Source organism: Ranitomeya imitator, chromosome 1, assembly GCF_032444005.1.
Source record: "Ranitomeya imitator isolate aRanImi1 chromosome 1, aRanImi1.pri, whole genome shotgun sequence".
NCBI classification, from domain to species: Eukaryota; Metazoa; Chordata; class Amphibia; order Anura; family Dendrobatidae; genus Ranitomeya; species Ranitomeya imitator.
In genome coordinates, this window is record NC_091282.1 from 6,480,327 (window position 1) to 6,499,117 (window position 18,791).

General features: G+C 46.1%; 1 protein-coding gene across 1 annotated transcript in view; it reads right to left on the reverse strand.

Annotated features, from left to right (window-relative positions):
- The window catches only part of LOC138657566 (killer cell lectin-like receptor subfamily G member 1), a 179,703-nt gene that overhangs the window by 26,579 nt on the left and 134,333 nt on the right, over nt 1-18,791 (reverse strand). Inside the window, exon 7 of the mRNA XM_069745329.1 lies at nt 11,665-11,813. Coding sequence (XP_069601430.1) covers nt 11,665-11,813 — 149 coding nt within the window. The remainder of the gene's footprint in view (nt 1-11,664; nt 11,814-18,791) is intronic.

An 18,791-nucleotide genomic window follows, 5' to 3' on the forward strand; every position in this document is an offset into this window, starting at 1 on the left:
GTGCACTTCTGGCGTTGTAATTTACCGTTATATCATGGATGTATACTACAGCATGGCCAGTTGGGAATCACAGGATTGGTACACCAGGTCTTTACATAGACCAGGCTGGTTGTTGTATTATAGCCAATATTATGCTTTTTAAATGTTATTAATCTCCGTTTGTGGCGAGTTATTGTTTTTGTTTAAATAAACTAAAATCAGATACAATATTAAAATATAAACATGAGGACAGAAAAAGCTTGAGAACAAGGCAGATCCTTCCAAAAAGGAAAAGCAACATAGAAGGCTCAGAGGTGGTCACCACAGATGAGGATAAGGAGGAAGAGCAGCGCAGGAGAAGGCCCAGAGGTGGTCACCACAGATGATGATAAGGAGGAAGAGCAGCACAGGAGAAGGCCCAGAGGTGGTCACCACAGGTGAGGATAAGGAGGAAGAGCAGCACAGGAGAAGACCCAGAGGTGGTCACCACAGGTGAGGATAAGGAGGAAGAGCAGCACAGGAGAAGACCCAGAGGTGGTCACTACAGATGAGGATAAGGAGGAAGAGCAGCATAGGAGAAGGCCCAGAGGTGGTCACCACAGGTGAGGATAAGGAGGAAGAGCAGCACAGGAGAAGACCCAGAGGTGGTCACTACAGATGAGGATAAGGAGGAAGAGCAGCACAGGAGAAGGCCCAGAGGTGGTCACTAGGGTTGAGCGACTTTTAGTTTTATACGATCGGGTCGGGTTTCACGAAAACCCGACTTTTTCAAAAGTCGGGTCGAGTGAAATCGGCCGATCCTATAAAAAAGTCGGGGTCGGGGTCGGCCGAAACTCGAAACCCAATGCAGTGCATTGGGTTTCCAATGGTTCCCAGGGTCTGAAGGAGCGGAAACTCTCCTTCAGGCCCTGCGATCCATATTTAAGTGTAAAATAAAGAATTAAAATAAAAAATATCGCTATACTCACCCTCGGACGCGCCCTGGTACTAACCGGGAACCTTCCTTCCTTCGAATCAGCGGTTGCAGGACCTTGCGGTGACGTCGCGGTGACGTCGCGGCTTGTGATTGGTCGCGCGACCGCCCATGTGACCGCTCGCACGACCAATCACAAGCCGCGACGTCACCGCAATGTCCTGCAAGCGCTGATTCGAAGGAAGAAAGGCTGCTGGTTAGTACCAGGGCGAGTCAGAGGGTGAGTATAGCAATATTTTTTATTTTAATTCTTTATTTTACACTTAAATATGGATTCCGATACCGATTTCCGATATTGCAAACATATCGGAACTCGGGATCGGAATTCCGATACCAGATTCAGAAGATCGCCGACTTCATGGCCGACCCCACACAGGGGTCGGGTCGGGTTTCATGAAACCCGACTTTGCCAAAAGTCGGCAACTTCTGAAAATGGCCGACCCGTTTCGCTCAACCCTAGTGGTCACCACAGATGGGGATAAGGAGGAAGAGTAGCACAGGAGAAGACCCAGAGGTGGTCACTACAGATGAGGATAAGGAGGAAGAGCAGCGCAGGAGAAGACCCAGAGGTGGTCACCACAGATGAGCATAAGGAGGAAGAGCAGTGCAGGAGAAGACCCAGAGGTGGTCACCACAGATGAGCATAAGGAGGAAGAGCAGCACAGGAGAAGACCCAGAGGTGGTCACTACAGATGAGGATAATGAGGAAGAGCAGCACAAGAGAAGACCCAGAGGTGGTCACCACAGATGAGAATAAGGAGGAAGAGCAGCGCAGGAGAAGGCTCAGAGGTGGTCACCACAGATGAGGATAAGGAGGAAGAGCAGCACAGGAGAAGGCCCAGAGGTGGTCACTACAGATGAGGATAAGGAGGAAGAGCAGCACAGGAGAAGGCCCAGAGGTGGTCACCACAGATGAGGATAAGGAGGAAGAGCAGCGCAGGAGAAGGCCCAGAGGTGGTCACCACAGATGAGGATAAGGAGGAAGAGCAGCGCAGGAGAAGACCCAGAGGTGGTCACCACAGATGAGGATAAGTGTTATGACCTGGTGGTTAAGAAGCCACACTGATATGACCTGATGGCTAAAACGCAACATGGAACGAGCTCTGAGAAGGTGCTATCTCTACTGACCGCAGTGCCTAATCCTAACAACACAACTAGAAATAGCCGTGGGATGTTCCTGACACTTCCTAGACACCTCGTCACAGCCTCAGATATAACTACCCCTAAAGAAGGAAATAGAAAGCTATCTTGCCTCAGAGAAACCCCCAAAAGGAAAGATAGCCCCCCACAAATATTGACTGTGAAAGGAGAGGGAAATGACGAACTCAGAAATGAAATTAGAATTCAGCAAAGGGAGGCCAAAACTAAACTAGATAGACAGAGAGCAAAGGATACTGTGCGGTCAGTATTAAAAACTACAAAATCCACGCAGAGTTTACAAAAATGAACTCCACACCGACTCACGGTGTGAAGGGGCAAATCTGCTTTCCCAGAGCTTCCAACTAGCCTGAATAAGACATAGTGACAAGCTGGACAAAAGAGACAAAATGCAAAGCAATAGAGTCCAAACAAATGGACAAACAAAACTAGCAAAACTTATCTTTTGCAGACAAGGACTGGCCATATGAGAAATCCAAGGGAAGAATCAAATCCAACCAAGAACATTGACAGCAGGCATGGACTAAAGCCCAGAGCAGGTTTAAATAACAATCCCAGGCAAGGCGATTAGTGAAGGCAGCTGCTACAGCCACCTAACGGAGCAGCAGTTCCACTCGAAACCACCAGAGGGAGCCCAAGTGCAGAACTCGCAAAAATACCATTAGCAACCACAGGAGGGAGCTCCAGAATGGAACTCACAACAGTACCCCCCCTTGAGGAGGTGTCACCGAACCCTCACCAGAGCTCCCAGGCCGATCAGGATGAGCCAAATGGAAAGCATGAACCAAATCGGGAGCATGAACATCGGAGGCAACAACCCAAGAATTATCCTCCTGGCCATAACCCTTCCACTTGACCAGATACTGAGGCTTCCGCCTCGAAAAACGAGAATCCAAAATCTTCTCTACCACGTATTCCAATTCCCCCTCAACCAACACCAGAGCAGGAGGATCAACGGAGGGAACCATAGGTACCACATATCTCCGCAACAAGGATCTATGGAACACATTATGAATGGAAAAGGAAGCTGGAAGGGCCAAACGAAAAGACACTGGATTGATAATTTCAGAAATCTTATAAGGCCCAATAAAGCGAGGCTTGAACTTAGGGGAAGAAACCTTCATAGGAATATGACGAGAAGACAACCAGACCAAATCCCCAACACGAAGCCGGGGACCAACACACCGACGATGGTTAGCAAAACGCTGAGCCTTCTCCTGAGACAACGTCAAATTGTCCACCACATGAGTCCAAATTTGCTGCAACCTGTCCACCACGGAATCAGTCAGAAGGCTCAAGCTGCCCTGAAGAAAAACGAGGATGAAAACCAAAGTTACAAAAAAAGGGCGAAACCAAGGTAGCCGAACTAGCCCGATTATTAAGGGCAAACTCGGCCAATGGCAAAAAGGTCACCCAATCATCCTGTTCAGCAGACACGAAGCATCTAAAATAGGTTTCCAAGGTCTGATTGGTTCGCTCCGTTTGGCCATTTGTCTGAGGATGGAATGCAGAAGAAAAAGACAAATCAATGCCCATTCTAGCACAAAAGGACCGCCAAAACCTAGAAACGAACTGGGAACCTCTGTCAGACACAATATTCTCCGGAATACCATGCAAACGAACCACATGCTGAAAAAATAATGGAACCAAATCAGAAGAGGAAGGCAACTTAGGCAACGGCACCAAATGGACCATCTTAGAAAACCGGTCACAAACCACCCAGATGACAGACATCTTCTGAGAAACAGGAAGATCAGAAATAAAATCCATGGAAATATGCATCCAGGGCCTCTCAGGAATAGGCAAAGGCAAAAGCAACTCACTGGCACGGGAACAGCAAGGCTTAGCCCGAGCACAGGTCCCACAGGACTGCACAAACGAACGCACATCCCGCGACAAGGAAGGCCACCAAAAGGGCCTAGCCACCAAATCTCCGGTACCGAAAATCCCAGGGTGACCAACCAACACCGAACAATGAACCTCAGAAATTACCCTACTAGTCCATCTATCAGGAACAAACAATTTGCCCACAGGACAGCGGTCAGGTTTATCAGCCTGAAACTCCTGAAGTACCCGCCGCAAATCAGGGGAGATGGCAGAAAGAATCACCCCCTCCTTGAGGATCCCAGTCGGCTCAAGAACTCCCGGAGAATCAGGCAAAAAACTCCTAGAAAGGGCATCAGCCTTCACATTCTTAGATCCAGGAATATACAAGACCACAAAATCAAAATGTGAGAAAAACAAAGACCACCGAGCCTGTCTAGATTCAACCGCTTAGCAGACTCGAGGTAAATCAGATTCTTGTGATCAGTCAAGACCACCACGCGATGCTTGGCTCCCTCAAGCCAATGACGCCACTCCTCAAATGCCCACTTCATAGCCAACAACTCCGATTGCCGACATCATAATTACGCTCAGAAGACGAAAATTTTCTGGACAAGAAGGCACAAGGTTTCATCAAAGAGCCATCAGAATTTCTCTGAGACAAAACGGCCCCTGCCCCAATCTCAGAAGCATCAACCGCAACCTGAAAAGGGAGAGAAACATCTGGTTGACGCAACACAGGGGCAGAAGTAAAATGACGTTTAAGCTCCTTAAAGGCCTCAACAGCCGCAGAGGACCAATTCACCACATCAGCGCCCTTCCTCGTCAAATCGGTCAGAGGCTTCACCACACTAGAAAAATTAGCAATAAAGCGACGATAAAAATTGGCAAAGCCCAAAAATTTCTGAAGGCTCTTTACAGATGTAGGTTGAGTCCAATCATGAATGGCCTGGACTTTAACAGGGTCCATTTCAATAGCCGAGGGAGAAAAAATGAAACCCAAAAAAGAAACCATCTGAACTCCAAAGAGGCACTTAGACCCCTTCACAAACAACGCATTAGTATGAAGGACCTGAAACACCATCCTAACCTGCTTCACATGAGACTCCCAATCATCGGAGAAAACCAAAATATCATCCAAATACACAATCATAAATTTATCCAGATAATTCCGGAAGATATCATGCATAAAGGACTGAAATACCGATGGAGCATTAGAGAGCCCGAATGGCATTACAAGATATTCAAAATGGCCTTCGGGCGTATTAAATGCTGTTTTCCATTCATCGCCTTGTTTAATACGCACAAAATTATACGCCCCTCGAAGGTCGATTTTAGTAAACCAACTAGCACCCTTAATCCGAGCAAACAAATCAGAAAGCAAAGGTAACGGATACTGGAATTTGACAGTGATCTTATTGAGAAGGCGATAATCTATACAGGGTCTCAAGGAGCCATCCTTCTTGGCAACAAAAAAAAATCTCGCTCCCAACGGTGACGAAGACGGGCGAATATGACCCTTCTCCAAGGACTCCTTTGCATAACTCCGCATAGCGGCATGCTCTGGCACAGACAGATTGAAAAGTCGGCCCTTAGGGAACTTATAGCCAGGAATCAAATTAATGGCACAATCACAGTCCCTATGAGGAGGCAGGGAACTGGACTTGGGCTCATCAAATACATCCTGGAAATCCGACAAAAACTCAGGAACTTCAGAAGAAGGGGACGAGGAAATGGACATCAAAGGAATATCACTATGTACTCCTCGACAACCACAACCAGTCACAGACATAGATCTCCAATCCAGCACTGGATTATGTACTTGTAACCATGGAAAACAAAGCACAACAACATCATGCAAAGTATGCAACACCAAAAAACGAATATTTTCCTGATGTGCTGGAGCCATGTACATGGTTAACTGTGTCTAATACTGAGGTTTATTCTTGGCCAATGGAGTAGCATCAATCCCCCTTAAGGGAATAGGACTCTGCAAAGGTTCCAAGGAAAAACCACAGCGCTTGGCAAATTCTAAGTCCATCAAGTTCAGGGCAGCGCCAGAATCCACAAATGCCATAACAGAAAAGGACGACAATGAGCAAATCAGGGTAACAGACAAGAGAAATTTAGGCTGCACAGTACTAATGGTAACAGACCCAGGAACCCTCCTAGTACGCTTAGGGCAATCAGAAATAGCATGAGCAGAATCACCACAGTAAAAACACAGGCCATTCTGACGTCTGAATTTCTGCCTTTCTGCTCTAGTCAAAATGCTATCACATTGCATAGAGTCAGGACTTCGCTCAGAGGACACTGCCATATGGTGCACCGCCTTGCGCTCACGCAAGCGCCGATCAATCTGAATGGCTAGAGACATAGATTCGCTCAAACCGGTAGGCATAGGAAAGCCCACCATAACATCTTTAAGGGTTTCAGAAAGACCTTTTCTGAAAATAGCAGCCAGCGCCTCTTCATTCCATTTAGTGAGCACAGACCATTTTCTAAATTTCTGGCAATATAACTCTGCCGCTTCCTGACCCAGACACAGGGCCAACAGTGTTTTCTCAGCATGCTCTACAGAGTTAGGTTCGTCATACAACAATCCGAGCGCCTGAAAAAATGCATCTACATTCAATAATGCCGGATTCCCTGTTTCAAGAGCAAATGCCCAGTCTTGAGGATCACCACGCAGTAAGGATATGATGATTTTCACTTGCTGAATGGGATCACCAGAAGAACGGGGTTTCAAAGCAAAAAACAATTGCAGTTATTTTTAAAGTTCAAAAACTTGGATCTGTCCCCAAAAAACAAATCAGGAGTAGGAATTCTTGGCTCTAGAGCCGGAGTCTGAACAATATAATCTTGGATACTCTGTACTCTTGCAGCAAGTTGATCCACACGAGAAAACAAACCCTGAACCTCCATACCAGAGCATATATCCAGCACCACCCAGATATCAAGAGGAAAAAGAAGACAGAACAGAGCACAGAAAAAAAATGGTTCAGAACACCTTTTTTTTTTTCCTTCTTTTGAGATGCATTCAATTCATTCTTGGCCTGCTGTACTGTTATGACCTGGTGGTTAAGAGGCCACACTGATATGACCTGGTGGCTAAAACGCAACATGGAACGAGCTCTGAGAAGGTGGTATCTCTACTGACCGCAGTCCCTAATCCTAACAACACAACTAGAAATAGCCGTGGGATGTTCCTGACACTCCCTAGACACCTCGTCACAGCCTCAGATATAACTACCCCTAAAGAAGGAAATAGAAAGCTATCTTGCCTCAGAGAAACCCCCAAAAGGAAAGACAGCCCCCCACAAATATTGACTGTGAAAGGAGAGGGAAATGACGAACTCAGAAATGAAATTAGAATTCAGCAAAGGGAGGCCAAAACTAAACTAGATAGACAGAGAGCAAAGGATACTGTGCGGTCAGTATTAAAAACTACAAAATCCACGCAGAGTTTACAAAAATGAACTCCACACCGACTCACGGTGTGGAGGGGCAAATCTGCTTTCCCAGAGCTTCCAGCTAGCCTGAATAAGACATAGTGACAAGCTGGACAAAAGAAACAAAATACAAAGCTATAGAGTCCAAACAAATGGACAAACAAACTAGCAAAACTTATCTTTTGCAGACGAGGACTGGCCAAATGAGAAATCCAAGGGAAGAATCAAATCCAATCAAGAACATTGACAGCAGGCATGGACTAAAGCCCAGAGCAGGTTTAAATAACAAACCCAGGCAAGGCGATTAGTGAAGGCAGCTGCTACAGCCACCTAACGGAGCAGCAGTTCCACTCGAAACCACCAGAGGGAGCCCAAGGGCAGAACTCGCAAAAATACCATTAGCAACCACAGGAGGGAGCTCCAGAACGGAACTCACAACAGATAAGGAGGAAGAGCTGCACAGGAGAAGACCCAGAGGTGGTCACCACAGATGAGGATAAGAAGGAAGAGCAGCGCAGGAGAAGACCCAGAGGTGGTCACAACAGATGAGGATAAGGAGGAAGAGCAATGCAGGAGAAGACCCAGAGGTGGTCACCACAGATGAGGATAAGGAGGAAGAGCAGCACAGGAGAAGACCCAGAGATGGTTACCACAGATGAGGATAAGGAGGAAGAGCAGCACAGGAGAAGACCCAGAGGTGGTCACCATAGATGAGGATAAGGAGGAAGAGCAGCACAGTAGAAGACCCAGAGGTGGTCACCATAGATGAGGATAAGGAGGAAGAGCAGCGCAGGAGAAGACCCAGAGGTGGTCACTACAGATGAGGATAAGGAGGAAGAGCAGCACAGGAGAAGGCCCAGAGGTGGTCACCAGAGATGAGGACAAAGAAAAGGAGCAGCACAGGAGAAGTCCCAGAGGTGGTCACTACAGATGAGGACAAAGAAAAGGTGCAGCACAGGAGAAGACCCAGAGGTGGTCACCACAGTTGAGGAGACTTCTTAGTGGAGCAGAGAGTGAGTATGAGGAGATATTTCAGGTTATCAAAAGCTATTCCTCTTAACCCCTTAACATCCAAAGACGTATATATCTGACATTGGACACCTCCCCATGTTGGGTGTGGGTTCCGGCGGTGACCTTATCTGACCAGCTTTCATGTGCCCCTAATAGTTGTGGGAAGAATCGCGATCCACCCGCGGCTTTTAATATGTTAAATGCCGCTGTCAAACTCTGTCATGTCATTAACCCTGCCCATTAGCGATTGTGTCACATGAGCGTGGGTCAATGATGTGTTGGCATAACAACCCGGGGTCTGTAGGAGACCCCTGCGATTGTCATAGCCGGATAGCTATGAGCGCCACCCAGCGGTCGGCGTTCATAGCAAGTGAGCATTTCTGCTACATAGAGCAGGGCTGCAGCCCTAAATGTAGCAGAGGTGATCAGGTGATCGCAGCTTCTAGTCTTTCCTGGAGACTATTGAAGCAAGTAAAAAAAATGCTTTTAAAAATATTTAAATAATAAAAAATATATAAAAGTTCAAATCACCCCCTTTCACCCCATTCAAAATAAAACAATTAAAAAAAACCTACACATATTTGATATCGCCGCGTTCAGAATCGCCCAATCTATCAATAAATAAAAAGAATTAATCCGATCGGTAAACGAGAAAAAAATCAATATGCAAGAAATACGTATCTGCAGCAAAATGGTATCAATAAAAACGTCAGACCGGCGCGCAAAAAATAAGCCCTCACCCGACACCAGATCCTGAAAAATGGAGACACTGCAGGTCTCAGAAAATTTCGACATTTTTTATTTTTATTTTTTTTAACAAACTTAGGATTTTTTTTACACCACTTAAATAAAAAATAACCTAGATGTGTTTGGTGTCTGTGAACTCGTAATGACCTCGAGAATCATAATGGCAGCTCAGGTTTAGCATTTAGTGAAGATAGTAAAAAAAATCCCAGAAACAATTGTGCAATTGCCCTTTTTTTTGCAATTTCACAGCACTTGGAATTATTTTCCCCGTTTTACAGTACATGAGTGGTGCCATTCAAATGTATAACTCGTCCTGTAAAAAAAAGTCCTCACTTGGCCATACTGCCGGAAAAATAAAAAAGGATATGGGTTCGGGAAGACCGTGAGCAAAAATGGAAACGCAAAGGTTTAAATACCCCTGGTCCTTAAGGGGTTAACTCCCTCATACACATGTACAGTCAACTCAGCTGAGCGTGCATGTTTTTTATGAGGAAAAAGGAATACATTACTGACAGACACCTCAGGCAGCAGTTCATCAGGAAAAAATTGTAAAGCCTCTACACACTTTGTATATAGTCAGCCAGTCGCGCCAAAATTTGAAAGCTTCATCTATCTTCTATACTAAATGTTCTCCGTGTTCACTGTCCTCCATGCCTAGTGTCCAACATGTCTAATTACTCAACAAGTCCTCTGTCCACACTGTCCTCCTCTTCTACTCTCCCCCATATTCACTGTCCTCCTCGTCTACTCTCCCCCATATTCACTGTCCTCCTCTTATACTCTCCCCCATATTCACTGTCCTCCTTGTCTACTCTCCCCCATATTCACTGTCCTCCTCGTCTACTCTCCCCCATATTCACTGTCCTCCTCTTCTACTCTCCCCCATATTCACGGTCCTCCTCATCTACTCTCGCCCATATTCACTGTCCTCCTCATCTACTCTCCCCCATATTCACTGTCCTCCTCTTCTACTCTCCCCCATATTCACTGTCCTCCTCGTCTACTCTCCCCCATATTCACTGTCCTCCTCTTCTACTCTCCCCCATATTCACAGTCCTCCTCATCTACTCTCGCCCATACTCACTGTCCTCCTCATCTACTCTCCCCCATATTCACTGTCCTCCTCTTCTACTCTCCCCCATATTCACTGTCCTCCTTATCTACTCTCCCCCATATTCACTGTCCTCCTCATCTTCTCTCCCCCATATTCACTGTCCTCCTCGTCTACTCTCCCCCATATTCACTGTCCTCCTCGTCTTCTCTCCCCCATATTCACTGTCCTCGTCTACTCTCCCCCATATTCATTGTCCTCCTCATCTACTCTCCCCCATATACACTGTCCTCCTCTTTTACTCTCCCCCATATTCACTGTCCTCCTCATCTACTCTCCCCCATATTCACTGTCCTCCTCGTCTTCTCTCCCCCATATTCACTGTCCTCCTCATCTTCTCTCCCCCATATTCACTGTCCTCGTCTACTCTCCCCCATATTCACTGTCCTCCTCATCTCCTCTCCCCCATATTCACTGTCCTCCTCTTCTACTGTCCTCCATATTCACTGTCCTCCTCATCTACTCTCCCCCATATTCACTGTCCTCCTCGTCTACTCTCCACCATATTCACTGTCCTCCTCGTCTTCTCTCCCCCATATTCACTGTCCTCCTCATCTACTCTCCCCCATATTCACTGTCCTCCTCGTCTTCTCTCCCCCATATTCACTATCCTCGTCTACTCTCCCCCATATTCACTGTCCTCCTCATCTACTCTCCCCCATATTCACTGTCCTCATTTACTCTCCCCCATATTCACTGTCCTCCTCGTCTACTCTCCCCCATATTCATTGTCCTCCTCATCTACTCTCCCCCATATTCACTGTCCTCCTCTTCTACTCTCCCCCATATTCACTGTCCTCCTCATCTACTCTCCCCATATTCACTGTCCTCCTCGTCTACTCTCCACCATATTCACTGTCCTCCTCATCTACTCTCCCCCATATTCACTGTCCTCCTCTTCTACTCTCCCCCATATTCACTGTCCTCCTCATCTACTCTCCCCCATATTCACTGTCCTCATTTACTCTCCCCCATATTCACTGTCCTCCTCGTCTACTCTCCCCCATATTCACTGTCCTCCTCATCTACTCTCCCCCATATTCACTGTCCTCCTCTTCTACTCTCCCCCATATTCACTGTCCTCCTCATCTACTCTCCCCCATATTCACTGTCCTCCTCGTCTACTCTCCCCCATATTCACTGTCCTCCTCGTCTTCTCTCCCCCATATTCACTGTCCTCCTCGTCTACTCTCCCCCATATTCACTGTCCTCCTCGTTTACTCTTCCCCATATTCACTGTCCTCCTTGTCTACTCTCCACCATATTCACTGTCCTCCTCGTCTTCTCTCCCCCATATTCACTGTCCTCCTCGTCTTCTCTCCCCCATATTCACTGTCCTCCTCGTCTACTCTCCCCCATATTCATTGTCCTCTATGTCCTCAGTTCTCAGCTCATGCTCCATCACTGACCAGTATCGTTCCGTTCTTCACCATTGCCAGTTTGGCCTTCTGCCTCTCGCAGTCATCCTCGCTGTCTCTCTGGTTCTTCAGATTTTCAGAGAAGAGATAACACTTGTTAGAAATAAGAATCCAGGGATCAGGACATGAAGAGAACGAGTCTGCGAAACAAGAGAATGGCATCATTCATTATTACCATGATATAAATAAGTATGTGCCCCCTCTGGTGCCTCACGCTTCTGAATATTTGTTAGTGACTTCAGTAGAAGAATTTCATCATCTTACCCTTGATACTCGACAGACAACTCATCAGAGCCAGGAATAAGGACTGTGGCGTGGTACTTTATTAAGCGGTGTTCTGCTCTATGGTAAAATGCCATGCACCACTCAGCTAGAACACATTTTAAAGGAAATCTCACAGTTGCATGCTTCCCATTCCACGGTTTCAGGCACTGGCTGTATGATCTCAGCCAAGTATGTCTGACTTTAATGCTATGAAGTTTCAGGGAAAAACATTCAGTCTGACTGGTCTCCAGCAGCTTCTCTCCCATGCTCCCTTGGGGGGACACTGCTCTCTATATGCACACGCAGGGAGAGACCCATCACTAAAGTTCAGCGGGTAGTGAAAAGCCCCTGAGGACCCCCCTGTCCAACTAGTCTCCCGTGTGGCTCGGTCCCAGGTGGCTGTTAAAATATGTTTCAAACATATCGGGCTTTGATCGTACAGCCAGTGCCTGGCAAATGCCGCACAAGGATCATACCACTGGTGTCTGATACATGCTGCCTGTGGATTGTGCAGCCAGTGCTGGATACCGGCTGCCCATGGATCGTACCACCGGTGTCTGATAAATGCTGCCCATGGATCATAGCACCGATGCCGGATGTGGAGACACAGCATTGTATCTTAATTAACCAGATGTCTCTTTTCAGCAAACCAAGAAGAATAGACTTATCTGTATGCTGGCCTTTGAATGTAAGCATTTATTTCTGGCTAGTCAAGAAAACAGATTTTTGTTTATGTAAGCCTGTAATATTAACCTGTAAGCTGATATATAATATAACAGTATGCTCTCTTCCTTGATGACTAGTGATGTTTGTTGACATGCTAATTATGCATTGTTCAGGCCAGATCGTTTGTTGATTTTTAAAACAGAGGAGGAAAATCTATGAAAATAGATTACATAATCAAACAAGGTGACTTGGTCATCACCATTCTTCACCTTATCTGTGATGCTAGACTGAAGGACGCTAGGTAAATCTAAAAATAGGATACATGTCTCTGTACAGAGAGACTGACAGACATAGAGACAGACAGATTCTGCCAAGACATCCAAACATCTTGGGGACCCTATAGGTCTGCTGCCAAATCATCATGGCTCCATCATGAGGGATATGGATCTATCATTCTACAGGAAACAATATATTGGTTTTCGGCTCCGATTGCAAGAATACAGATCTGCTACAATTAACCAATGCTGAACCATGGATACATTTGGAGAAAGCCAGGATTGGGACCCGCCGTCACCTGGCTCCATGGAGATATTTGGAGAAGCCAGGGTGTGACCCTCAGGTCAGCTGGCCTTGTACCTCAAGGGACTTTTATCTTTCTAAGCTTGTCGTTACCTCCTGTCTGTGTGCGTGCCACAGGTGGGGTAGCTGACCATGGGTGCTGTGAAGTAACAGCTGCCATTATCCTGACGAGTCAGCGGAAGGGTGAGACTGTAATGTGCACCATCTTTGAGTACTGTGCTTGGTCTGTTCTATGTGTTATCTGCCTGTTTTGTGGTTCAATAAAGTATTGACACACTGTTTTACCCTCACCCTTTGTTGTCTGAGTATCGCTATGCCCATGTTAAAAGGAGAACGGGTGTTTGGTGGGATGATCCCTGGTCCATGTGGTTCCAGCTAGTGGACCGGGGCACCCACTGACCCCTGTGTTTCCACACTGGATGCATGCTGCCCAGGGATCGTGCAGCCAGTGCCTGATACATGCTGCTCACGGATCGTACAGCCGGTGCCTGACACATGCCACCCACTGATCGTTCAGCTGGTGTGGAATACATGCCACCCTCAGCCAGTGCCTGATATATGCCACCCTCAGATTATGCAGCCAGTGCCAGATATATGCCGCTCACGGATCTTGCAGCTGGTGCCTGATGCATGCTGTCCCAGGATCGTGCAGCCAGTGCCTGATACATAATGCTCATGGATCATGCAGCCGGTGCCTGACACATGCCGCCAACGGATCGTGCAGCTGGTGCCAGATATATGCAGCCCACAGATTGTGCAACTGATGCCTGATTCATGCTGCCCATGGATCATGCAGTTGGTGCCTGATACATGCCACCCATGGATCGTGTAGCCAATGCCGGATATGTTACGCCCACGCATCATACAGCCGATGCTAGATACATGCTGCCTACAGATCGTGCAGCCAGTACCTGATACATGCCGCCCACTGATCGTGCAGCCAGTGTCGGATATATGCTGCCCACGAATCGGGCACCTAGTAATAAATAATAATAATCTTTATTTTTATATAGCGCTAACATATTCCGCAGCGCTTTACAGTTTTGCACACATTATCACCACTGTCCCCGATGGGGCTCACAATCTAGAATCCCTATCAGTATGTCTTTGGAATGTGGGAGGAAACCGGAGTGCCCGGAGGAAACCCACGCAAACACGGAGAGAACATACAAACTCTTTGCAGATGTTGTCCTGGGTGGGATTAGAACCCAGGACCCCAGCGCTGCAAGGCTGCTGTGCTAACCACTGCGCAGTACCTGATACATGCCACCCTCGAATCGTGTAGCCAGTGCCGGATACATACTGCCCACAGATCGTGCAGCGTTTCAGCTGTCAGGTTCACTTTAACATTTACATTTCAAGTACAGAACTCAAACCAGAAAAAGATGGAAAAATCATGTCCCATGGAATATGCCAATAACGGGAGGGATGACATAACATGGGGACAAAGTAACCGCCCTCATCCAAGGCTCTGGTGCACATTCTGCAGTAATGGAGGCCACTGTCTATGATGGGATTTCACTATTCTGCGCCTTAGTTTGAACACTTTGGGTGTAGTCTTACATGAATGGAACATATTCAGGTATTGGTCTCTGTCAGGACCATGACTCTTGTTGCATCTCCACCACCATTCAAAGACAGACTTATAATTTTCAGTATAACTCAGCTCAGCATATATGACTGCACATTCTCTGCTGATGGTCCAACAAAAATGTCCAGTTTGCTGTGCAGCAGAGACCCCAACATGAGACTGCTGTACCCTGGTGTCACTGCTGACCCCTCCATAAAACATAAATGGCATGGTAGGTCAGTGGTTAGCACTGTTGCTTTGTGGTCCTAGGTTCAAATCCCACCAAGGACAACATCTGCAAGGAGTTTGTATATTCTCCCGGAGATTGCGTGGGTTTCCTCTGGGTTCTCTGTTTTCCTTCCTTTCCTTAATTAACCAAATGTCTATTTTCAGCCAGCTAGGAGGAATAGACTGCTATCTATATATTGACTTTTGAATTTATGCGTTGGTCAAGAAAACACAGACTTTTATTCGTATAAGCCTGCAATATTGAGTTTTAAGTAGACGTAAAAGAAACACAGGGCATCAGATTATCTAAAGCTGATAATGCAAGAGATGTCAAAAGTAATAAGAAAGGATTTTGGGGGTATGTCAAAAGCAAAAGAAAAGAAAAAGATGCTCTAGGATTTTTACAGGATGAAAATGATGAAGTGGTCAGAATTGTTGTTGAGATGCCGAACTTTTACATTCCTATTTTACATCTGTGTTCTCTAAGAAAGCGAAAGTAACATCAACTGATCTTCACGGTGATGGAATAAAAGAATACACACTATCCATAAACAGAGAGATGGTGAGGTGACACTTAGCTAATTTACATGAATTTACATATCCCGGTCCAGATGAATTATGTTCTAAGGTACTGAAAGAGTTAGCAGACAAAATTATTGAACTGCTTTCCATAATCTTTGAAACTTTTTGGAGAACAGAAGAAGCCTCAGAAAAAAGGAAGAAGACGGAGCCAGGAAATCACAGGCCAGTGAGCCTTACCTCTATACTAGGAAAGATCTTTGAACAAATTATAAAACAGCATGTATGTAAGTACTTAGATAAGAATGCAGTAATTAACCAGAGCCAGCATGGGTTTGTAGCAAACAAGTCATGCCAGACTAATCTAATTTCCTGCTAAGATGGAATCACTGACTGGGTGAATCAGGGAAATGTGGTAGATATAGTGTATCTCAAATTCAGCAATGCAGTTGATAAAGCATCTCGTACTATTCTTATTGAAAAAATTACCAAGTATGAGACTGACAAGGCTATGGTTAGGTGGATTTATAACTGGCTCAGTGATTGTACCCAAAGAGTGGTCATAAATGGCTGCACATCCAGTTGAAGGAATGTCTCAAGTGAAGTACCACAGGGCTCTGTCCTGGCCCCAATGTTGTTAAAAATCTTTTAAAATGATTTAGATGAAGGAATTGAGGATGAACTGATGAAATTCGCTGACGACACAAAGCTAGGAGGGATAGCTAATACTAGAGAACAGAGAGAGAGGATTAAACAAGATTTAAACAAACTGGAACTGTGGGCAGCAACTAATAGAATCGGTCTCAGAGATGGAAATGCAAAGTCCTACATCTGGTGTTATGATCAGGTAATTCAGTACCACAATGGACATAGAGGTCAGAGCACATACAGTGACCTGACAGTAACCCAAAAACATAGAACGAGCTCTGAGACGTGGGAACTCTGCTGACCGCAATCCCTAATCCTCTCCAACCACACTAGAAGCAGCCGTGGATTGCGCCTAACGCTCCCTATGCAACTCGGCACAGCCTGAGAAACTAGCTAGCCTGAAGATAGAAAATAAGCCTACCTTGCCTCAGAGAAATACCCCAAAGGAAAAGGCAGCCCCAACATATAATGACTGTGAGTTAAGATGAAAAGACAAACGTAGAGATGAAATAGATTTAGCAAAGTGAGGCCCGACTTTCTGAACAGAGCGAGGATAGGAAAGGTAACTTTGCGGTCAACACAAAACCCTACAAATAACCATGCAAAGGGGGCAAAAAGACCCTCCGTACCGACTAACGGCACGGAGGTACACCCTCTGCGTCCCAGAGCTACCAGCAAGCAAGAAAAAACAAGCAAGCTGGACAGAAAAAAAACAGCAAACAAAAATAACAAAAGCGGAACTTAGCTATGCAGAGCAGCAGGCCACAGGAACGATCCAGGAGGAAGCAAGTCCTATACTAGAACATTGACTGGAGGCCAGGATCAAAGCACTAGGTGGAGTTAAATAGAGCAGCACCTAACGACTTCACCACATCACCTGAGGAAGGAAACTCAGCAGCCGCAGTACCACTCTCCTCCACCAACGGAAGCTCATAGAGAGAATCAGCCGAAGTACCACTTGTGACCACAGGAGGGAGCTCTGCCACAGAATTCACAACAATCTGGGCAAGAAAAATGAAAAAGCATATAAAGAATATGAGGAATAGGGCTAAGCAACAGAACGTGTGCAAAAAAGACTTAGGTACACTAATAGAACACAGACCGCACATGAGTCAACAATGTGATGCAGCAGCAAAAAAGGCAAACACAGTTCTGGGATGTATTAAGAGAAGCATAGAGTCTAGATCACGAGCAGTAATTATCCCCCTCTACTCCTCCTTGATTAGGTCTCATCTGGAATACTGTGTCCAGTCCTGGGCACCACATTTTTAAAAAGACATTAAAAACTGGAGCAAGTTTAGAAAAGAGCAACCAGAATGGTGAGTGGATTGTAAAGTATGTCCTACAAGGAATGGGTAAAGGATCTGGGAATGTTTAGCTGCAAAAAAGAAGACTAAGAGGAGATTTAACAGCTGTCTATGAATATCTGAAGGGCTGTCGCAGTGTAGAGGATCATCATTATTCTCATCTACACATGGAAACTTTCCTTTCCTCGCTGAGAATAAACGTCTTCATCTGAATGGGAACCTACTGTGAATCCTCTTCTTAGACTCAAATCTCTCTCTCTGTGGAGGGGTAATGGTCCTGGTCTCAGTGAGGAAAGGAAAGTCTAGGTCCTGGTATATGAGAGATGCCCTAATGTGGCTACCAGGTACACATGAATTGGCCAATTTATGCGCTAAATGCTCTCATTTTTTCATATTTCTAGTGCAGTAATGCAGTTCAATGTTCATGTTTGCATGTTTTGGCAGCGCAGTGTGCTGCCTTATAAATAAGGAAGACGCTGTCCTTGTGCGTGTGCCACTCCACGCTAACGGATAATGGATATTGCGACTAGTTGCATTATGTGGAGGAGTTACTAAAAGGGCGACATTAGGTTGATTATGATTGCCCATCGAAACCTGATCATATAAAGGAAGGCTTTTGGAACAGATTGCATGTTATACAAGTGTATTTAAGGATCAGTCTTTTCGCATATAATAGGACAAAAAAGCTGTGACTGCACAAGTCAGTCACTAATCGCTATTGGACATGTGAACGCAGCCTAAAGTCATGGACCCGCAGACTGTCACCAAGAGACTGCATGTTCTTTGTTGGTGAGCCCGGTGGGCTATCGTCTTCGGTACCCGGTAACGATGGACCTTTAGGGGGTGATAAGCCTGTCATTGAGTTCTCAGCTCGCACAGTGTGTGGTCACAGGGAGGACTATTAATTGTTCTATTGGGTTTAGTTCTCTGTCCTCCATGTGTCTCACGGTACCAGGCGTAGTGCCGATAATGTACATGCTTTATAATTCTGCAGGTTCTGTCCCCAGCTGCCGGTACACAGAGGGAATCTATCATGACTCCTAATGCTATTATCCTGCATATATAGGGGTAATCTACATGTGAATAAGGTTGCGATGCTGTCCGGCCGCCGCACTGAAAGCCACCGGAAGAGAATAGACTGCCGGCTTTCAGTCACATACGCATGTCGGCCCTGAGACAGCGCAGGTGAAGGTGGGCTGCAGAGGCGTTGTGTAGGCCAGACCTTGAGTCATGGAGAATAAATACTGCGCTGGTCAGGCTGGAGTCGGGCGGTCACTGGAGAGGACGGCGGTCGGTCAGTGAAGGACAGAGGTATTCCGGTAAGGCTGAAGAGTTTC